This window comes from Capricornis sumatraensis, chromosome 6 (genome assembly GCF_032405125.1).
Source record: "Capricornis sumatraensis isolate serow.1 chromosome 6, serow.2, whole genome shotgun sequence".
Taxonomy (NCBI): domain Eukaryota; kingdom Metazoa; phylum Chordata; class Mammalia; order Artiodactyla; family Bovidae; genus Capricornis; species Capricornis sumatraensis.
The window spans coordinates 118737440-118757643 of record NC_091074.1 but is presented as its reverse complement, the minus strand read 5'-3'; the positions used below and the strand labels follow the sequence as shown (position 1 = coordinate 118757643).

The window sequence follows — 20204 nt, the reverse complement described above, 5'->3', positions numbered from 1 at the left end:
CTCCCGGAACCCCGGCTCTGGGACCTCGGGCAGAGAGCTGCTTTATATCTCGGGCGTTTCCTTGTCAAATGGGGACAGTCCTACCAGCCTGTGCACCTCTGTGGGATTTTTGTGAGGGATGATTGGCTAAAGCTCGTGGGAGTGTTTCACTTGCCATGAATTGCTTTGGAACTGAAGACTGCTGTTGTTCTGGACAGCGCTAGATAGGCATAGAGAGAGGAAGGTGGAGGCTCTAGAATCAGCCTCTGACACTGCCTCAGAAGTATCAGTCTTGCGGATTTTCCTCCAGAGGCTCTCAAGTGCAAGACAGAGGTCCTGTACCCTGTCATGGATGGGGTGCTTCGCGTGGTAGCCCATTCTACAGATGCGGAGATGGAGGCTTAGACCAGGCAGCTTGCCCAGGATCTCTGGGGCTAGAACAGAGAGATGCTGGTGTTTTTCTCACTGTACGTGGGGGGAGCCTGAAGCCTGGAGTCAGGCCGCCTGGCTGTCTGTGACTGTGATGCTGGGAGGTCTGCTCGGTAACCGTGGCCCCAAGAGGCAGAAGTGTGCCTGTGGGTAGCCGGGCCTCTCCTGCTCTGATCTCCCAGGTCGGCGACCTCATCCAGCTGGTGAAGGAGCTGTATGCGGACAACCAGCACCTGAAGAAAACCATTTTTGACCTTTCCTGCGTGGGTTTCCCAGGAGACAACAAGCCTGAGTCAGTAGATCAAACGGAGGTAAGAAGGAGCGTTCTCACCATTGCGAGCCCATCACAAAGAGCAACAGCCGCGCACACACATCAGGGCTGCGTCTGTCCTGGGGGGTCTCTGGAAATCCCCTTTGCTGTGGACGGGCTTTGGAGGCCTTCTTCGGTCAGCACATCTGCCCGCAAGGTTCCGCAAACTTGGGTCGTTTCTGGGAGGACGCACTTGATGTCCTGTGATGCCCGCACTCCAGGCCTGGCCCTGGGATCTGGGCTGCAGGTCACGGGCATCTGGGCACGTCTGGGGGACTGGTAAGGTCTCAGGGGTCGGAGAGTTGTCCCGTCACCCGGTTACTTTGGTAGTGCAGATGGAGCCTTAACGAGCCCATTACCTTGGAAAAACAAATGAGTAATCACTCCTTCCGTTTCCTTCCTGAGTTAACCCCCTAAACGCACCTTCTCACTGCCACGCTGCTTTTGTGGCTTTGGCCGGATGCGTGTTCCTTCTTCCCACACTTACCCAGGACCCCCTGCGCGCTGCCCCCACGGAAGACCCTATAAGGAACAGACAGTTGGTGTCCCCTGGGCCCACATGTCCAGCTTCCTGCCTCTGGAAGTTCTTGCCTGGCGGCATTTGAGAGTGAACGGGCCAGGGAAGGTTAAGTCCTGGCGTCTGCGCTGCAGAGCGTGTGGTTCCTGGGCGTGCGTGCCCGCTGAGGGTGCGGGCCTGTTCTGGCAGCCTGCCCCGGGGACAGCAGAGGGGGCCCTCTTCGCCCGCTGACTCTGACTCTCTCCTTGTCCTTGTGACGCGTCGTGTGTGCTTTCCTCAGTACGTGGCCTGACCACACAGTGGGGGGAGGCGGGTCCTGCTGTGGCTCAGGAGGAGCTTGTTTCCTGAGTCCCTGCCTGGCCCTGACGCTCCCCCGGGGGTGCCTTGCTGCAGGCCGGTGTTGGGTTAGTTTCAGAAGTCTGGGCCTGTTCTTGCCATGAAATGCACCAGGGCCCCATGCACGTGGGTCCCCCGCACTCTCCCTGGTTAGCCTTGCCTTGAGCCCAGCCTGGTGTGCCACGTAAAGAGAGAGCTCATTGCCCCGCCGTTTCCAGGGAAAGATCTGCCCGCCTGACACGGTCTCCTCCCACCTGCAAAGTGGGAGACTCTCACAGGTGTCTATGCTGCGCTCTGGCCATCTGCCCCCTTGGAGAGACAGACTGTTATTGATCATAGTCTCCAGGGCTCCAGATAATTTTGAGAAGCAGGAATATCTGCGGTCCTTTTAGGGAGAAACAAGTCTCTTGGTTTGTTTTCTCCAAGGCGGCGTTTTTAAGAAGCCCCCCATCCTTCATCTGCTTCATCTGAGTTGCAAATGGCGAGAGTGTGTTTGTTCATTTGCTCTTTGAAAGAAATCTGTTAAATGTCCTCTCATGTCGGCAACCCACTCCAGTGTTCTTGCCTGGAAAATCCTATGGGCGGAGGAGCCTGGTGGGCTGCAGTCTGTGGGGTCACACAGAGTCGGACACGACTGAAGCGACTTAGCATGTCCTCTGGAGGACAGAGAGTTTTTCCTCTTCCCACTCTGAGGTCTTAATAGCAGCCAATTCAGACCTGAACCGCTTGTCAGGTTGCACGGCAATTTGATGTTCCCTGTGAATAGCTGTGTCCTCTGCTGCCCCAGCCCCTGTCTTCCCCTGGAATGCGATGGGAAGATCCGTGCGGGAGGGGCGGCGTTCCCACAGGCATCCTGAGCTGGGAGAGGAAGGAGAGGTTGTGAGGGGCGAGGGGAGGCTGCTGTTCCCTGGGGGCACGTGTGGCTCTCCTTAGATGAGCAACATGGCAGAGACAAATGGGAAATGCCTATGTGGGCCACAGCCTCGTTGGGGCAGCGGGCTTGTGAAGCAGCGACTGGCGCCGCCCCAGCTCTCTGGGAGCCTACGAATCAGAAAAGGAAAAAAAAAGACAGCAAATATAGTGTGTATTTTTAAGTATACTCAGTTTTTTTTTTCCTCCAGTATTTAATTAACCCACAGCATTGCCTAAATTTGGAAAATACAGAAATGACCCCTGGCCCTGGCACTTTACCGTGCGCACAGTCAGTTTGCGTCCTGGAGTCTCTCCCCCTCTCCTCGTGTGCGCTACGCGTACACGTGCTCGGTCGTGCAGCCCTGTCTCCCGTGTCCTCCAGTGGCTGCTGTGTTAGCACGTCTTACTCCATCTTCGGGGTGCCCTGGCTTTAACTCACTGCCTCACGACTGTCGGGCGTGGAGGTTGTTTCCAGGGATTCACTATCTTAAATTACCTGATGAATGTCTTAGAACACAAATCATTTTCTGGGCTTACACTTCTTTTTTTCCCCCCTGAGACTATGTTCCCAGATGAGTAATTACTAGCTCAAAAGTACACATACAGATATGTATATGTGTGTGTGTGTATATATATATATATATATATAAAATCATATAATTTATTTTCATATTACAGCCCCACACACACGACTTTTAACTTGACAAAGACTACAGAGAGCGGGAGGCCCCTGATGCAGTTTGCCAGGTGTGTCTTTAGAACACAGGCCCTGGGCTGGGTTCCCCCCGAGCGGGGCACACAGTGCTTGTTCCTGCATGTGGGCAGGTCACAGAAAAACCAGCCAAACTAACAGAAAGCTAAGAGCAGAGATGCTTGTGTTTTAAAGCATATTGAAAAAAAAAAAGGCTCTCCTGGGCTTGCTGCGATTTCCGTGTATTTTCTTTCAGACTATAGGTTGTGTGTTATAGGAGACGTGGTTGAGAGTGGACATGCGGGAGTGATTTGAAGGGACCACAGTCGGGGTGGTGAGCACGGCCAGCCTTGGCTGTGTGGCACGCAGCTGTCACCTCTGGGGGACAGACCATGCGTGCGAGTGCTCAGGAAACGCTGGTTCCTCTCGTCATTTGCTTAATGTTGTCATTTTTTTAGGGATGGTTAAAAAACTAAGGTGTTTGTTTTTCTTTTGGCATGGAGAGGAAGCATGGATTAGGAGGCATAATTTAATTGAACTCACACGTGTAAGGCTGTCATCTCGAATAAGAAACAGACCTGGTGTGACTTCAGAGGACAGAAGCGGTGCTCAGAAGCACAGGCTTGTTAACATCTGTTATTAGCAACAGAGTGGAATTTGGTTTGTCAGAAGCAGATTGAGTTTCATGGAAAGGAGGACGCGTCTAGCAATTTGCCTTCATAAGTTGTTCCGAGTTGTAGCCGACTTGTGAAGCCCTTGGCACAGAGCCGGGCATGTAGTAGGCAGTCAATATGCCAAACACAGCCATTTCGATGTTACTTTTTTAGTAAAGTGTGCCGAGCTGGAACTCCAACCCTTTTCTGACTCTTCAGTGTTGTTTTAGCAACACCATGGGGCAAGTGCTTCTAACGTTTCCCGTGTGTGTGAATTTCCTGGGGACCTTGTTAACGTGAGGATTCTGGTCCATTGAGCCTGGCACGGGGCCCAAGAGTCTGCGTTTCTCACGAGCTTCCATTGCTCCAAAGAACACACTTGAGCAGCAAGATCAGAAGCAATCCCCCAAACTATTTGGTTCCAGCTCTTCGTTTTGGGGAAAAAAAAGAAAATTGTCCTTTTAGCAGTGTTTCCTGAGCGCTGGGCACTGGTGTTAAAACTGAGCCAGACACGGTCCCTGACCCCGGTGAACGTGATGCAGGGAAGCAGAGCTTGGGGGGTGGTGCCTGGGGAGCCTGGGACGGTCCCACCTCCTCTTCTGAGGTCAAGAGAGCTTCTCTCGGGAAGGACAAGAGGCGTCTGCAGAGGCCTGAGAAGGAATAGCCCAAGAGGTGGGGGCAGATCCAGGCCATGCATTTGTTCAGGAGAGATGTCTAGGGAGGGCCTGTTGATTTGTGTCAGATACTCGAGCAGACAAGAAAAAAAGACAGCTGGGAAGTCGCTGGGGACCTGAGCAGTTGAGCAGTGAGGGGAACAGAGGCCGCGTGGCGGTGGATGGAGAAGCAGTGAGGGGGAAGAGATGCAGGGCGAGCGGGGCCCTTGGAGGTGTGTAGGGCTCCTCTCCTGCTGGCGGTGGGGCCCGAAACACCCGCCTGCAGCAACGCGCTGGTTTCTCTGGGCCCTTGCCTTTGAAAACTGATCAGTCACATATGGCATGGGCGACATGTCGCTGTGTCACGGTATTTAATTTCTTGATCAGTGCTGGAGACTGAGACCTGACTTTTACTTTTAACCAAGTCAGCAGAGGTAAAAGGACACGAAAGCAAGTTTTTATTTCAGCGTAGTTAGTAATGGTGTGGTTGTGGTTCTGGAAATGAAGAATAGCTTGCAAGGTTTTGTGATGTCATTTTGGAATGACACGGGTTAACAATACTTTTTGCTCAGCCAGACCTGCAGGAAAACCCTTCTCCGGATCCTCAGGGTCGGGGGGCAGTGCCTCTCTGCCTCCTTCCTGTTCCCAGGAGGGCTCGCGCTCCTGCCAAAGAAGGTGTGGGGACCTTTCCTGAGGAGTTTCTGGAGGGTGTCGGCAGCAAAAGCCACATTGCAGAAGGTGAGGTGAAGAGTCCTTTCAAGAAGCCTGGAGAGAGGCAGGCAACACCAGTGACCAGAGCTGTTGGTGGACCAGAGAGGAAAATGCCATTACTCGGCTTTTTTTTGTTTAAGATGAGAGAGGCTTCTCCCTAGCGTTTTATTGCGAAAAAACTCAAACTTAGCAAAGTGAAAAGAACTTCAGAGTGGACACCCATATACTCACCCCGTAGATTCTATTATTAATCTTTTCCACTGGCCATCATCCTTCCACCTTATCTTTTTGATAAATTTTCATGTAAATCACAACCAGTATGTTGTTACGCTCAGTTGTGTCTGAATCTGCAGCCCCATGGATTGTAGCCCACCAGGCTCCTGTCCATGGGATTCTCCAGGCAAGAATACTAGAGTGGGTTGCCATTCCCTTCCCCAGGGGAATCTTCCTGACCCAGGGATCAAACCCGGGTCCCCTGCCTTGCAGGCAGATTCTTAACCATCTGAGCCACATATGTAAGATTCTGACCCTGGGAAGTTTTCTATAAAAGACTTTCCGAAGTCACTTTGCTTTATTTTTCTTCTTCCAAAACAGAGGTTTCCTTTAGAAGGAAGATCAGGAAGGTTTGAGTTGGGCTGGGAAAATTATGGGGTAAGGGACTCAATGTAAGAATTCCTGAAATCACAGTATGGAGACAGAACCTTCGATGAGTCATATGCACAGCGCAGCAGCCGGTGGCTGAGGCTCAGCTCGTGGTTTTAATGCCATGGGGCAAAGCTCACTCCTCCATGGGTGAGATGAGCTTTAGGATAGTTTTTGAAATGGCGTTGGCCACCTCCCCTCTCACTTTTTCTCTGGATGATATGAGTGTCTCATGACTAGAGTTTTTGCTCTTCCAGAGAGCTGGGATCTGGCCCCGTTGACAACTGCTGTCCCTTCTGTAGAATACAGACTGCAGAAGCTTTGGGATTTACACTGCTTTAGCGCGTTAGGGATTTAGGCCGCCTTTCTAAATAACTCTCCTTCATTTTCAAAAGCAGAAAGTTATTGTCAGGCAGGCTTGATACTCTACTCACTGGCCATGAGGACTTTTTTGTCAGCCAATGACCGTGTGGCTGAGACTGTCCATCTTAGATGCATGACCGTCCAGAAAGAGGTTCAGCCCCTGTGCTCAACAGGGGACGGTTTGCAGACACTGGAGCCGCCATAACTTTCTTACACTGCTCTCTTGCGTCTGATGGTTTCAGTTCCATCAACAGCTCTTTTCCAAAATCTGGTTACTTTTCTATAATCTGACAGCGAATTCAGCGACGGTGGAAATGGGGAGAGCACACTCAGCTTCCAGGTCAGGAAGGCTGTGTGGGGCAGAGGGAGCTGGCTGTCCCTATTTCTCAGGGGATCTGTCCTTAAATCCTGCCTGATTCCAGGCAGCTGTGTGTGGTGCGCCAGCACCAGCAGCTCTGACTCTGGCTGACTCTCATTTCTTGGCTTTGGCATCTGTCTCTGCCTCTTTTTGGTTTTTGGTTTTGTTTGTTTGTTTGTTCATTCGTTCTGCATCTGTTAAAAAAAGACACCACCGACTTCTTCACACATACTCATGCTGCACACACTTTTGGGTTGCGTTTTCACACCATGCCGTGCTCCATGTAGCTTCTGGCTAGCAAGGAGGACGCGGACTCCACCGGAGCTGGAGAGGAGGACGAGGATGGTCTGCTGAGTGACGAGTGTCTGGAGCAGAGTCGCAAGGTAGGAACACCTGCCCCTGTCTGTGCCCAAGCCCGTCTCCCGCCCGGAACGAGTGCGACGGGTTACTGCTCCGTCCACCCGTGTGGGGTGCCTGCCGTGTGCCCGTGGGGAGCAAAGAGGAGCTCTCTGCCTTTGTAGAAGCTGCAGGTGAGAGGGCAGAGCCACTCAGGAGACAGGAGAGCAAACACGTAGTTGCAGATGAAAAGCAGGGCTCTTAGGGCATTAAAATCGGCCTCGGACTCGGGGCCTACACAGCTCTTTAGAACTCTAACCCAGCCCATTCATTTTACGCATTGGAATCGGAGGCCTGGGAGAGGAGGTGGTTCCTCTGGGGCTCAGAGTAGGTCAGTGGCCCAGTCGGGCCCCGTGCCCTTGTCTCGGGGACGACTGTGGACCCCCAGATCATTTGCTTGCTGTGTAAGGAGCCACCGATTGAGCCGGACTTTCCTTCCCTGGGCCCGTCTGCAAGCTCCTGATCTGAGACCTGGATTAGGGCTGCCCCGGGGTTGTGGAGAGCTTTGCTCCAGGCGCATGGAGACTGAACTCTTGGAGTAAGTGTTTTCCAAGGTTGAAAGAACTGAAGACTGGCGTATGGTGGGAACTCGGAGGCCCGCAGATTTGACATCTGAGGCTTTCAAGGTGTTGGGTTCATGGAGTCCTGAAGGTGAGATCATCCTTGTGAGAGTTTTGCAGAGCGAAGCAGTGAAAAGTCGGGGCTCTGGAGTCAGATGTGATCTGGGGTCTCGGTCACTACCTCTGTGACTTTGGTTACTCCTTGCTTAACCCCTAAGCCTGTGTTTCCCCATCAATGAAGATAGTAATACTCCCTTGTTAGAACTGTTGTGATATTTGAATAGAAGGTATGTACTAATTGCCCAGTGAATGGCAGCAGCTGCTCTTTTCATTATTATATTCTAGACTTTTCCTTCTGTGGAGCTTGCTTATTTAGATGGATTTAATAACTAGATCGATGGCAAACAAGACCCTATAAATAACAGCTCATTTGTGTGGGTCTTGTCTTCCTTTTAAAAACCTTAAGCATTTTACACGTGTGGAGAGAGGGGTGTGGTGGCCGGTGTGTGTGTTAGAGCAGTAATGAAGCCAAGGGGAGTTATTTATAGACCAGTGGAAGAAATTTACAGCTCTGGAAATGGGGAGGAGGGATGCTAAATGCAGCACCTCGAGACATGCCCAGCACAGGCTTTAACTAGATGTTTCCTTGGCACCACTCCTCTGGGACCCTCAGTGACCCAAGAAGGCAGTTCTGTAAACATCTCATCTCCATGGGAATTACGAGCTCTCCATGGTCCTGATGAGACAAATCAAAGTCACGATAATTAGGATGTGTCTGTAAAGAGGCTGGCTTTCTGATATATAATGAGGAAGATATATTGCAAGAGGTGTATAATAAATGTCTGCAGCATTGTGGATGGCAATTAGCAATGTTCCGGATGCTTCCTAGAAGGGAAATGTAGAAAGTAGGCCGTGGGGTAGGGGAACACAGCTAGAGCGGGTGAGACACCGTGGCACGAACTGAGGCGGGCCTGCCATCCTGGTTGGCTCTCGTTGCTACCTTGGCAGGTGGCGTCCCTGTGCCCATTTACAGGTGAGGGAACTGAGGATGTGGAGAAGTAAACATCTCTGCACTGTGAGCAGAGTGAGCGTGTGTGGCCCGCAGGCCTGCGCCCCCGTCCTTCGTTTTCTCACGGGTGTTTGTACTCTCTCATCACCACCTGTCTCCATCCTTTCTCTGCCCACCCCCTGCCCCCTCCTCTGTGTCCATTATCTGACCAGATACTTTGATTTGCAGACTGTGGAGGACAGTTCCAAAGAGGGCTGCAAAAATGGATATTTAAGGCACGCAGATTCCAGTATCTTAGACTACGGTGGAGCACACACATCCGGCGGCCCTGGAGACCAGCGTCTGGAGGAAGGCGAGCTCGTGAGCCTGCTTGCCCCGCTCTTCGGCGAGAAGGCTGTGCGGTTCCTGGAATCCAGGTAGACACGGGGCCCAGGCGGTGCGCTGTCTGCAGTTAGAGGGGAGGACAAGCTCATTGTGTTAAATGGCTTTAGATGGTGGTGCTCTGCAATTTACCTGAGAGAGCTCCTGAAATGGCTCGGAAGGAACCTTGCCAGTCATGCAATTAAGTAATTAGGCTGCGTGCTCGTGGCTGCAAGGGGACTGCACTCAGCAGACCCACATGCACGCCCAGCACAGAGAGCTGAGCCGAGACCCTTCAGAGTGGTTCCTGGGAGCTCGGGAAGGGCTGCCCGGCTGTCCGCGTAAGGGCTCGGCCCTCCCGAAACCCCTCCCAGTCTCTCCAGCAGCTTCACCACTTCCACTGTAGCTACGACTCTGCTGTCTTACGTGGAGCTTGAACCACAGTCCCCCTCTCATATCTGCTGGGAGTCGCTCCTCTACAAGGAGACAACCAGGGTGTTTTCCTGAAAACAAAAAAGGAGAAGTCTTCAGTATACATGTATTATCAAAATTAGTCCTTTAGGAGCAAGTTTCCCCTCTTGCCCATTCTTTTCACTCCACCGTAGCAGCTGCTCTGGGCTTTGGAGCTAGAGGGAGCTGTGCCTTCCTCTCTCACCTCCTCCATTTCTCCGACCACTTCTTGGCGTCGCCGTGAGGAGCGGGAAAACGCTGTTCAAGGAGAATGGCTGGCGTGTGCCGGTGTTCAGTGAAAGCTTTGTCCTCCTCCAGCACAGATGGGCAGATGGAGCTGGTGCCATGCCCGGCACTTCTGGCACGACCAAGAGCCTGGTGGTGCGCGTGGCCTTGGTGGGCTCAGCCTTGTGGGCACTTCTTCAGTTGGAAAGGTGGCAGTGTTGTGTAAGCTCAGAGAGGCCACCTCCCCAGCCCCTGACGTCTGCTGAACATTTGCCTAGCATGAGTCCTCTAGGGCAGCGGTCCCCAACATTTTTGGCATCAAGGACCGGTTTTGTGGAAGACAGTTTTTCCATGGATTGGGGTAGGGGCATGGTTTTGGGATGATTCAAGCGCACTGTATTTATTGTGCACTTTATTTCCATTATTGTTACATCAGCTTCACCTCAGATCATCAGACAATAGATTTTGGAGCTTGGGGACCCTATTCTGGTATATTATCACAGGGAGTTAGGCGACCGTAAGTGAGAAACGGAGGGTTTCCTCAGCATCAGCTGCTCCTGTGTTAAGAGTTAAAAGATGCACCTTGCTGTCTCTGAGGACCACCCAGGAATGTACTTGGGTGACATGAGCTGGGGAAAGTACGACAGATGGTGGGGGTGCAGGGAATCAGGGCCTGGGAGCTCCCTCCTGGCAGGTCAGAGCTTTTCAGCCCCCAATCCTTGTTGTCATGAAAGCACATGGGCTCAGAGATTCCATCAGTAAAAACCCAAAATTTGTATTCCCAATCTCCTGATGTTTGAAAATCTAGACTTCATTTTTAAAGAAAGCGCTTTATGGACTGACTCTCTTAAAAACTTGGGTGAGATTTTTTTTCTATGCTTAAAGCCTCTCGTGGGTTCCTGCCGCCTTTGGAGTGAGCCTAGCGCCTCTTGGCCTGGCTCCGGCCTGTCTCTCTGTCTTCTCAGCACTCGCCCTTGCTCACGCGGGTCTTTCTGCTCTCGGTCATCCCGGCTTGGCCCCCACTCAGGGCCTTGGCAGCGCGGTTCCTCCTCCTGCAGTGCTCTTTGCCAGGATGAGGCGGTGTCTCAGCTCCGCAGAGAGGCCTCTCCCGCCCACTCTGTCTAACGAGAATCCCTGCGTCTCACTCCGTCTGGGGACTGGTGCCCTCCGCCCCGCCTTACCGGCCCTTCTTCCTTGTACTTCTCCTTGCTGTGTGTTGTCTGATTTAGTCATCAGTGTCTATGTGACTGTCTGTCTCTGTAAAGAAGCGTCAGCGTCATGATTCTCCTTTTTAGCTAGTCTACTGTCGGCTGCACTGGGTCTTTGCTGCTGCGCGTGGGCTTTCTCCAGGGGCGGTGAGCGGGGGCCCCTCTCCCGCTGCGCTGTGCAGGCTCCCCACCGCGGTGTCTCTCTTGCGGCAGAGCCTGGGCTTGCGGGCGTGTGGGCCGCACTGGTTGTGGCTCACAGGCTCAGTTGCCCCGTGGCACGCGGCATCTTCGTTCCTGGACTGGGGATTGAACCCCCGTCCCCTGCATTGGCAAGCTGATTCTTAGCCACCGGCCCGCCAGGGAACTCCCAGCGCCATGATTCTTTTACACCGTGCGTTTCACAGCTTTACGCGACAGATGGGAGGGGCTTGATGAATATTTGAGTGAATATACTGGCAACTAGAAGCTCAGCATCAAAGCAGAAAGTCTACATTTAGAGAAGGAGGAGGAGCGCAATGCCTCTTTGGAGTCAGAGAGGCCTGTGTTCTGCACTCTGTGGCTGCCACTTTTGCTCGGAGATCTTGAATCTTCATCTGTAAAATGGGTTAGTAATCCATCATGGTCCCACTGTGAGGACTGACGGCGCTGAAGGTCCTTAAAGGGTCTGGCGCGCCGCTAAGTGATTAGTGAGTGTCAGCTCCTTTGCCCTCACGCCTTCTGCGTGGCGGAGATGCTCAGGGTAAATAAACAGTGTTTGGGCCTCTGACAAGACCCTCGAACGGAACCTTTAGAAAGGTCCTGATTGTGGCGGCAGCTTAATGAATCTGCTGTGCAGATTTCTAGCAGAGCAACACTTGTAATGTTTTATTCAGCAGCACTCCCACTTTACTGTATTATAATGGCCTCTTTCACCACCTTTTACTACCCATTTGTAAGTCTTTCTTTCCTGGATTTTATTGTGTGTTGTTTAGTTGTGAGTAATGGTCCTCCTCTGGCTAGCTCAGTAGCAATTGTCATTATTTTTAATCTATATTAAGGGAAGGAGAGGAAAGGAAAATTTACTTTCACATGCTTGAAATACCAGAAATATTTCTGAAGTCTGAGTTTACTGAATTTTAAGATGGTTGGTGTCGTCTAGATGACTCCATATTAGAAGTGAAAAATGTACCACCCATTTTAACTCTGTTTTCCATACTTTTTGTTGTTGCCCTATTTCAGCGTGCTGTGACTGTTCAATGTGAATTGAGTTGACTCTGCCCCAGAGCTGGGTGTTAGGCATCCAGATGTGAGTCCGCTGTCAGTCCTGCCCTTACAGGGCCCAGTGGGAAGGTAGCACCAGGGTGCCTTGTCACCTCCAGTGGCAGCAAAGATCCAGAGGAAGGGGAGGCTAAGGCGCGCTAAAGGACCTGGTAGCTCTGGCCTGTCTGGCCAGGTGTTGAAATGAGGAGACGCCGCAGCAGCGGGAAGGGTCTGGTCCCGATGAAGCCTCTCCTGCCCCCTGCGCCCTCCTGACCACACCGCCCCATCCTGACCGCGTCCTCCTTTTCCAGCTGGCCCCCTCCCTCATTGCTTCCCCCCTCTTCCTATCCTTCTTATTTTTTTCATAATTTTCTGCCTCCGTTTCCTAAGTTCCTTTCATTTTTATGAATCTTTTCCTCCCTTTATTTTTCAGATGATGGAGTTATACTTCTTTTAAGTCTTCTTCAGACTGCTTTAGCTTCTTTATCTCCTTGAGCGTGGATGCTCCTCTGCCGCTTGCCGACGGTCTTGCGTAACGGTGGACCTTGTCTGCAGGAGCGGCTGGCCTGCGTCCGCGGCCCTGCTCCGCCCTTCTCCACGCCCTGGCTCCTCCCTGTTCTGTGGTCTGGAAGTTGCCGTGACTTGTCTCTCTGGGTCTTACCTTCGGGGCAAGACGTTTGCCTGACTCTTCTTCCAGCCGTGGGAGCTGAACGCCTTCCGTGGGTGCCTCCCCTCTGGGTCTCCCCTGTCTCTGGCCTGTGCACGTGTCTAACTGGGTTTGAGTCCTGTGTGTGCCTTGAGCACTTTCGTCTGCTTTGCGGCCTGTGCACGTGTCTAACTGGATTTGAGTCCTGTGTGTGCCTTGAGCACTTTTGTCTGCTTTGCGGTCATTTACACACGTTTAGTCCCTCAGTCGTGTCCAACTCTTCGGCCCCCGCAGACTGTAGCCCACCAGACTCCGCTGTCCGTGGAATTCTCCAGGCAAGAATACTGGAGTGGTTTGCCCTGATTGCTCAGATGGTAGAGAATCTGCCTATAATGTGGAAGACCCTGTTTTGATCCCTGGGTTGGGAAAATCGCCTAGAGTAGGGAATGGCTACCCACTCCAGTATTCTTGCCTATAAAATCCCATGGACAGAGGAGCCTGGTGGGCTACAGTCTGTGGGGTCACAAAGAGTCAGACACGACTGAGCGGCTAACACGGACCTCACTTCCACATGTGTCTAGGGCAGAGCGGGAGGGGCTCTGTGTGCAGTCACACCACGCTCGCAGCTGATGGGAGTCTCCCCGTTCATTCTCTGCCCACAGCCAGGGGTGTGCCCCGTGTCACACAGGCCTTGCGCTGGCTCCCTCCCGTAAGAGGGCTCCGCGCTCCCCGCCTGGCTCCCCAGCCGCGTCTGCCTGTCCTTCACAGCGTGTCTTCACTCCGTTCACGCTGCTGTGTCTGCTTAGAAGAAGGTTCCGCCTCCTCTCCCTCGGCTAACCTCTCGTCAACTCTGGAGGCCCCTTCCTGGCGCTCCTCTGCCACCCCCGGTGTAGACGCTCTGGGCTGCCTGCCCGTAAGCCTGCCGGCCTCCCACAGAGCCCGTCCCCCTGCGCGGCCTGTGGAGCGGTGGCTGGTGTGCGTATCGCCCCCACACCGGTCCTGCAGGCAGTTCTGCAGCCCCAGTGCCCAGCACGGCGTCTGGCTCGGGAAACAACTCACGAGCGAGTCTTCTGGAACTGCTCCAGAGCCTTCTAAACGCTGACTTGGTTTGGTTCCTGGGAGAGCAACGTCTTGAGATACGGGCCTGGGTGCAAGGGGTTGATTTAGGATGTGGCTGCAGGCAGCAGGAAGGGGGGACGCAGAGGGGGAGGGGGGGAGGGAGGCAAAGGCGGGAAGGCTGCAGGATGGTCTGGTTCCTGCCGTGGGCAGCCGGGCCGCCGTCCTGCCAGCCTCGCAGGGACGGCGTCCACCGTGTCGGGGCCAGCCCTCTGAAGCTCGGGGGACTGGGATATTCACCCGGCAGCTCTTTTCCTCCCCTGGCTGAGAGTTTCCCCTGGAGCCGTGAATGAGCTCAGAGGGCCCTGGGAAAGGGCCCAGGGCCGCAGGGAGACGCCGGGGGCGCTGGAGGAGGGATCTTTGTCCACAGGAGCTATTCCTGCCGTTGCAGCTGAAAGTCCAGGGAGGCCCGGGCTGTGCGGCAGGGGGCGAGAGAGGTGTCTGCTCTCCACGCGTGCTTCGGTTTAATCCTCGCAGCACGCTGAGCAGGGAGACACCACGCAGGGGGCTCGGCTTTTGTGGTGTGTGTTTGTGGCGTGTGTCTGGTGTGTGTCTGGTGTGTGTCTGTGGCATGTGTCTGTGCTGTGTGTCTTGTGTGTGTCTGGTGTGTGTCTGTGGCGTGTGTCTGGTATATGTCTGTGGCATGTGTCTGCGGCGTGTGTGTGGCATGTGTCTGTGGCGTGAGTCTGGTGTGTGTCTGTGGTGTGTGTCTGTGCTGTGTGTCTGGTGTGTGTCTGTAGCGTGTCTGTGCTGTGTGTCTGTGGCGTGTGTGGCATGTGTGTCTGTGGCGTGTGTGGCGTGTGTTTGTGGCATGTGTGTCTGTGACATGTGTCTGTGGTGTGTGTGTCTGTGGTGTCTGGCGTGTGTCTGTGGTGTGTGTGTCTGTGGCGTGTGTCTGTGGTATCTGGCGTGTGTCTGTGGTGTCTGGTGTGTGTCTGTGGTGTGTGTCTGTGGTGTGTGTGTCTGTGGTGTGTGTGTCTGTGGCGTGTCTGTGGTGTGTATCTGTGGTGTGTGTGTCTGTGGTGTGTGTGTCTGTGGCATGTCTGTGGTGTCTGTGGTGTGTGTCTGTGGCGTGTGTCTGTGGTGTGTGTGTCTGTGGTGTGTGTGTCTGTGGTGTGTGTGTCTGTGGCATGTCTGTGGTGTCTGGCGTGTCTGTGGCGTGTGTGTCTGTGGCGTGTGTGTCTGTGGCATGTATGTCTGTGGCGTGTGTCTGTGGCGTGTGTCTGTGGCCTGTGTCTGTGGTGTGTGTGTCTGTGGTGTGTGTCTGTGGCCTGTGTCTGTGGCGTGTGTGTCTGTGGCGTGTGTCTGTGGCCTGTGTCTGTGGTGTGTGTGTGGCATGTGTCTGTGGCCTATGTCTGTGGTGTATGTGTCTGTGGCGTGTGTGTCTGTGGCGTGTGTGTCTGTGGCGTGTGTGTCTGTGGCTTGTGTCTGTGGCGTGTGTCTGTGGTGTGTGTGTCTGTGGCCTGTGTCTGTGGCGTGTGTCTGTGGCCTGTGTCTGTCGTGTGTGTTTGCTGTGTGTCTGTGGCTTGTGTGTCTGTGGCATGTGTCTGTGGTGTGTGTCTGTGGCGTGTTCTGTGGTGTGTGTCTGTGGTGTGTGTGTCTGTGGTGTGTGTGTCTGTGGTGTGTGTCTGTGGCCTGTGTCTGTGGCGTGTGTGTCTGTGGCGTGTGTCTGTGGCCTGTGTCTGTGGTGTGTGTGTGGCATGTGTCTGTGGCCTATGTCTGTGGTGTATGTGTCTGTGGCGTGTGTGTCTGTGGCGTGTGTGTCTGTGGCGTGTGTGTCTGTGGCTTGTGTCTGTGGCGTGTGTCTGTGGTGTGTGTGTCTGTGGCCTGTGTCTGTGGCGTGTGTCTGTGGCCTGTGTCTGTCGTGTGTGTTTGCTGTGTGTCTGTGGCTTGTGTGTCTGTGGCATGTGTCTGTGGTGTGTGTCTGTGGCGTGTTCTGTGGTGTGTGTCTGTGGTGTGTGTGTCTGTGGCATGTGTCTGTGGCGTGTGTGTCTGGTGTGTGTCTGGGGTGTGTGTGTCTGTGGTGTGTGTGTCTGTGGCATGTGTGTTTGTGTCTGTGGCGTGTCTGTGGTGTCTGTGGCGTGTGTCTGTGGCGTGTGTCTGTGGCGTGTGTCTGTGGTGTGTGTGTCTGTGGCGTGTGTCTGTGGTGTCTGGCGTGTGTCTGTGGCGTGTGTGTCTGTGGCCTGTGTCTGTGGCCTGTGTCTGTGGTGTGTGTGTCTGTGGCGTGTGTCTGTGGCATGTGTCTGTGGCGTGTGTCTGTGGCGTGTGTCTGTGGTGTGTGTCTATGGTGTGTGTGTCTGTGGTGTCTGGCGTGTGTCTGTGGTGTCTGGCGTGTGGCTGTGGCGTGTGTGTCTGTGGCGTGTGTCTGTGGCGTGTGTGTCTGTGGTGTGTGTCTGTGGCCTGTGTGTCTGTGGCGTGTGTGTCTGTGGCGTGTGTCTGTGGTGTGTGTGTCTGTGGTGTCTGGCGTGTGTCTGTGGTGTGTGTGTCTGTGGTGTGTGTGTCTGTGGCGTGTGTCTGTGGCGTGTGTGTCTGTGGTTTGTGTTTGTTGTGTGTCTGTGGCGTGTGTCTGTGGCGTGTTCTGTGGTGTGTGTCTGGGGTGTGTGCGTCTGTGGTGTGTGTGTCTGTGGCGTGTGTCTGGCGTGTGTGTCTGGTGTGTGTCTGTGGTGTGTGTGTCTGTGGCGTGTGTGTCTGGCGTGTGTCTGTGGCGTGTGTGTCTGTGGTGTGTGTGTCTGTGGCATGTGTCTGTGGCGTGTGTGTCTGTTCGGTGTGTGTCTGGGGTGTGTGTGTCTGTTCCATGTGTGTCTGCGGTGTGTGTGTCTGTGGCGTGTGTTGTGTGTCTGTGGCATGTGTGTCTGTGGCGTGTGTGTCTGTGGCGTGTGTCTGTGGTATCTGGCGTGTGTCTGTGGTGTCTGGCGTGTGTCTGTGGCGTGTGTGTCTGTGGTGTGTGTTTGTTGTGTCTGTGGCATGTGTGTCTGTGGCGTGTGTCTGTGGCATCTGGCGTGTGTCTGTGGCGTGTGTGGCGTGTGTGTCTGTGGCCTGTGTCTGTGGCGTGTGTGTCTGTGGCGTGTGTCTGTGGCCTGTGTCTGTGGTGTCTGGCATGTGTCTGTGGTGTCTGGCGTGTGTCTGTGGCGTGTGTGTCTGTGGCGTGTGTCTGGTGTGTGTCTGTGGCGTGTGTCTGCAGTGTGTGTCTGTGCTGTGTGTCTGTGGCGTGTGTCTGTGGCGTCTGGCGTGTGTCTGTGGCGTGTGTGTCTGTGGCGTGTGTCTGTGGCGTGTGTCTGGTGTGTGTCTGTGGCGTGTGTCTGGCGTCTGGCGTGTGTCTGTGGCATGTGTCTGTGGCGTCTGGCGTGTGTCTGTGGTGTGTGTGTCTGTGGTGTGTGTCTGGTGTGTGTCTGTGGCATGTGTCTGCGGTGTGTGTCTGTGTTGTGTGTCTGCGGCGTGTGTCTGTGCTGTGTGTCTGCGGTGTGTGTGTCTGTGGCCTGTGTCTGTGGTGTCTGGCGTGTGTCTGTGGCGTGTGTCTGTGGCGTGTGTCTGTGGTGTCTGGCGTGTGTCTGTGGTGTGTGTGTCTGTGGCATGTGTGTCTGTGGCGTGTGTCTATGGTGTCTGTGGCGTGTGTCTGTGGTGTGTGTGTCTGTGGCGTGTGTGTTTGTTGTGTGTCTGTGGCGTGTGTGTCTGTGTCTGTGGTGTCTGGCGTGTGTCTGTGGCGTGTGTCTGTGGCGTGTGTTTGTTGTGTGTCTGTGGCATGCTCAGTCTCTGCTGTTATCCAGTCTCTGTGGCTGTGCAGTTGGCTTGTGTCCAGCTCTGCGATTCCGTGCACTGTACCACACCAGGCTTTCCTGTCCTTCACTGTCTCCTGGGGTTTGCTCAGATTCATGTCCGTGGAGTCAGTGATGCTATCTAACCATCTCATCTGCTGTCGCCCCCTTCTCCTCCCGCCTTCAGTCTGTCCCAGCATCAAGGTCTTTCCCAATGAATCGCCTCTCTGTATCAGGTGGTCAAAGATCGCTGCACTTTCCTAGAACTGCAGTTAGAACTTGAAGCCATCTTTTCTGACTTCAGAGCCACGGCTCTTTCTGTCCCCAGTGGTTCCCAGCACCCCTTCATCCAGCAGCTTTACTGAGCACCAGTCATGCACCCTGGTGGACCAGGTCACTCATGGACCCGCCAGGTTGGCCATATTCATGCAAAGCCGTCCTTTCCCCTGGATGCAGGAATGGGCGGATCTTGCAGTTGTCATGAACACTTGATGACCCCGTTTGCTTGTCCTAAGCCCAGCCTGCATCCAGGTGGTCGTGTGGCCCCCTCACGTGCTGGTCACCTGTGTCGAAGCAGTTCTGTTCTCCTCATCCATGAAGCAGACATGTGGCACCTCCTGGTGTGGCTGTCCGGAGGCGACCCGGATAGCCTCCTTGGCGTGGGTCCCGGCTCATGTCAGTGCTCACGGTGTTTAGATTCGGCAGAATCCGGGCCAGAATCAAGGGGGAAGCTTTGGAAGGTGGGCGGGGGGCGCAAGGCCAGAGCAGAAAGTGAGTCCTCCCGCTTCCTTTCCCTTCTGGAGAAACAGGCCAGACCTTCTGAAAGCGCTCTGTGAACGGCTTCTGGAACAGATGTGCTTGACGGAGCAGGAGGCTATGGAAGGGCACCTTGGTGCTAAAACGGAGAAGATGCTGAGGCAGGCGGCTGTTCAGCTAAGAGGCCGTTCAGAATTCGGACATTTCATCCAAGCCAGCTCGTCTCCCGTGCCTCCTGATGAGCTGCAGTGGCCTCGGGGAGTCCAGCTGGCGCAGGGGGCTGAGGCGTCCAAAGCGGAGCAGAAAGATGCCTCCGTGCAGACCTCGGCCGTGGAGGGCGACACGCTCAGATCCGGACACGAGGGCCCGAGAGAGGCTTGGGAGGAGCAACCAGCAGACGCCGTGTTCAGTGCTGGACGTCGGCTGGAGGAGCCGTGCAGGATGCTGGGGCGGCAGGCCACCGCCCCCGCCTTCCCCAGGAGGACCGAGAAAGTAAGCTCTCCCACCCGCTCCTTACTTAGTTACCTCCTGCCTACAGTCAAAACACTTAAAAATCACCTCTGATCCCACTACTTTTAAATATTTATCTAGTCTGGTGTCTCCCCTGCCTGTACTTATCTTGACCTCCACCTAGAGGTGTGTGTCCTTGCTCACCTCCCCCAAAGTGTTGCCAACATCTCTTCCCTCCCTCCCTCTCTGCCCCCCACCCAGCCCTCTCTTATTTATCTGTGTGCCACGATATGTATAAGGCTTCCCTGGTGGCTCAGATGGTAAAGAATCCACCTGCAATGCGGGAGACCCAGATTCAGTCCCTGGATAGGGAATATCCCCTAGAGAAGGAAATTGGCTCTCCATTCCAGTATTCTTGTCTGGAGAATTCTTTGGACAGAGAAGCCTGGCAGGCCATAGTCAATGGGGTCCCAAAGAGCTGGACACAACTGAGTGGCTAACATACTTTCATGATATGTTTATGTTTTCATTATGAAAAGCAGAGTCACATTTATACATCTGCCTGTAGCTTTCTCCTTCGTGTCACATATCAGGAAATTCTCTCCTTGTAATGGCTGCTGAGATTCCACTGTGGGATATATGCCAAAATCTGCATGATTTTACCCCGTTGATGGACTGACGTTTCAGGTTGCAGTAAAACTGATAACCTGGCTTGACCTGCAGTAAAATAATAAGCTTTTAATCTGCAGTGAGACTGTAATGACCTGACTTGAGTGACAGGGACGAGAACCTCGGTTTTCCTTTGTACAGACCTCGTGTCTGAGAGACAGTGTTCTGTGGGCATCGTCTCCATGCTCTATGCTTACAGCCCCCGTCGGAGCTGAGGAAGCCAGGTCCCAAGTGCCCGTGGTCAAGGTCGGCTGTTAGGGGGCTGAGCTGGGCCCCTCACTGCCTGGCTGCACAGCCGATCACTTTCCCTGGGTCACCCTCCTCCCCGGCCCACGCTGGCCTGAGTGGTAGGGTTGGGTTTCGGTGGCCGAATGTCTGCAATTTGCTTCACTCGAGATGCTTTCTCTAAGCCTCTCCTCCACACCGTCAAATATGCTGGATGATTAAAAGCCAGACTCTCCTGGCAATGTTTGAAATCCTTCTAAGGAGGAGGGGTTGGGGTTGAGGACCCCCATAGCAGGGAGATGGGAGTGGCCTGGTAGAGGAGGAGTGAGGTCGTGTTTGTGACAGGGCTTCAGCGACGGCTGCTGGTCCCCTTGTTTCTGAGGGGTGTTTTGTATCTGAGAAATAACTGTATACACTGCTTCATAGCATCAGAATGGAGAATTAAGTTTATTTTCTGACCACTAAATTACTGCTTTTGTGCCTACCAAAGAGAGTTAGATATATCATTAGCAAAATTGCTTTTGATTGTTTTAAATTATGCACCAAAACTGTAATTTCTGGAAAAGGGTTTTCTAAAGATATCAGTAGA

General features: G+C 53.8%; 1 protein-coding gene across 1 annotated transcript in view; it reads left to right on the top strand.

Moving 5' to 3' along the window:
* The window catches only part of CDK5RAP2 (CDK5 regulatory subunit associated protein 2), a 179749-nt gene that overhangs the window by 103790 nt on the left and 55755 nt on the right, over positions 1-20204 (top strand). The window contains exons 18-21 of the mRNA XM_068973752.1: positions 591-719; positions 6842-6937; positions 8748-8935; positions 18325-18763. Coding sequence (XP_068829853.1) covers positions 591-719; positions 6842-6937; positions 8748-8935; positions 18325-18763 — 852 coding nt within the window. The remainder of the gene's footprint in view (positions 1-590; positions 720-6841; positions 6938-8747; positions 8936-18324; positions 18764-20204) is intronic.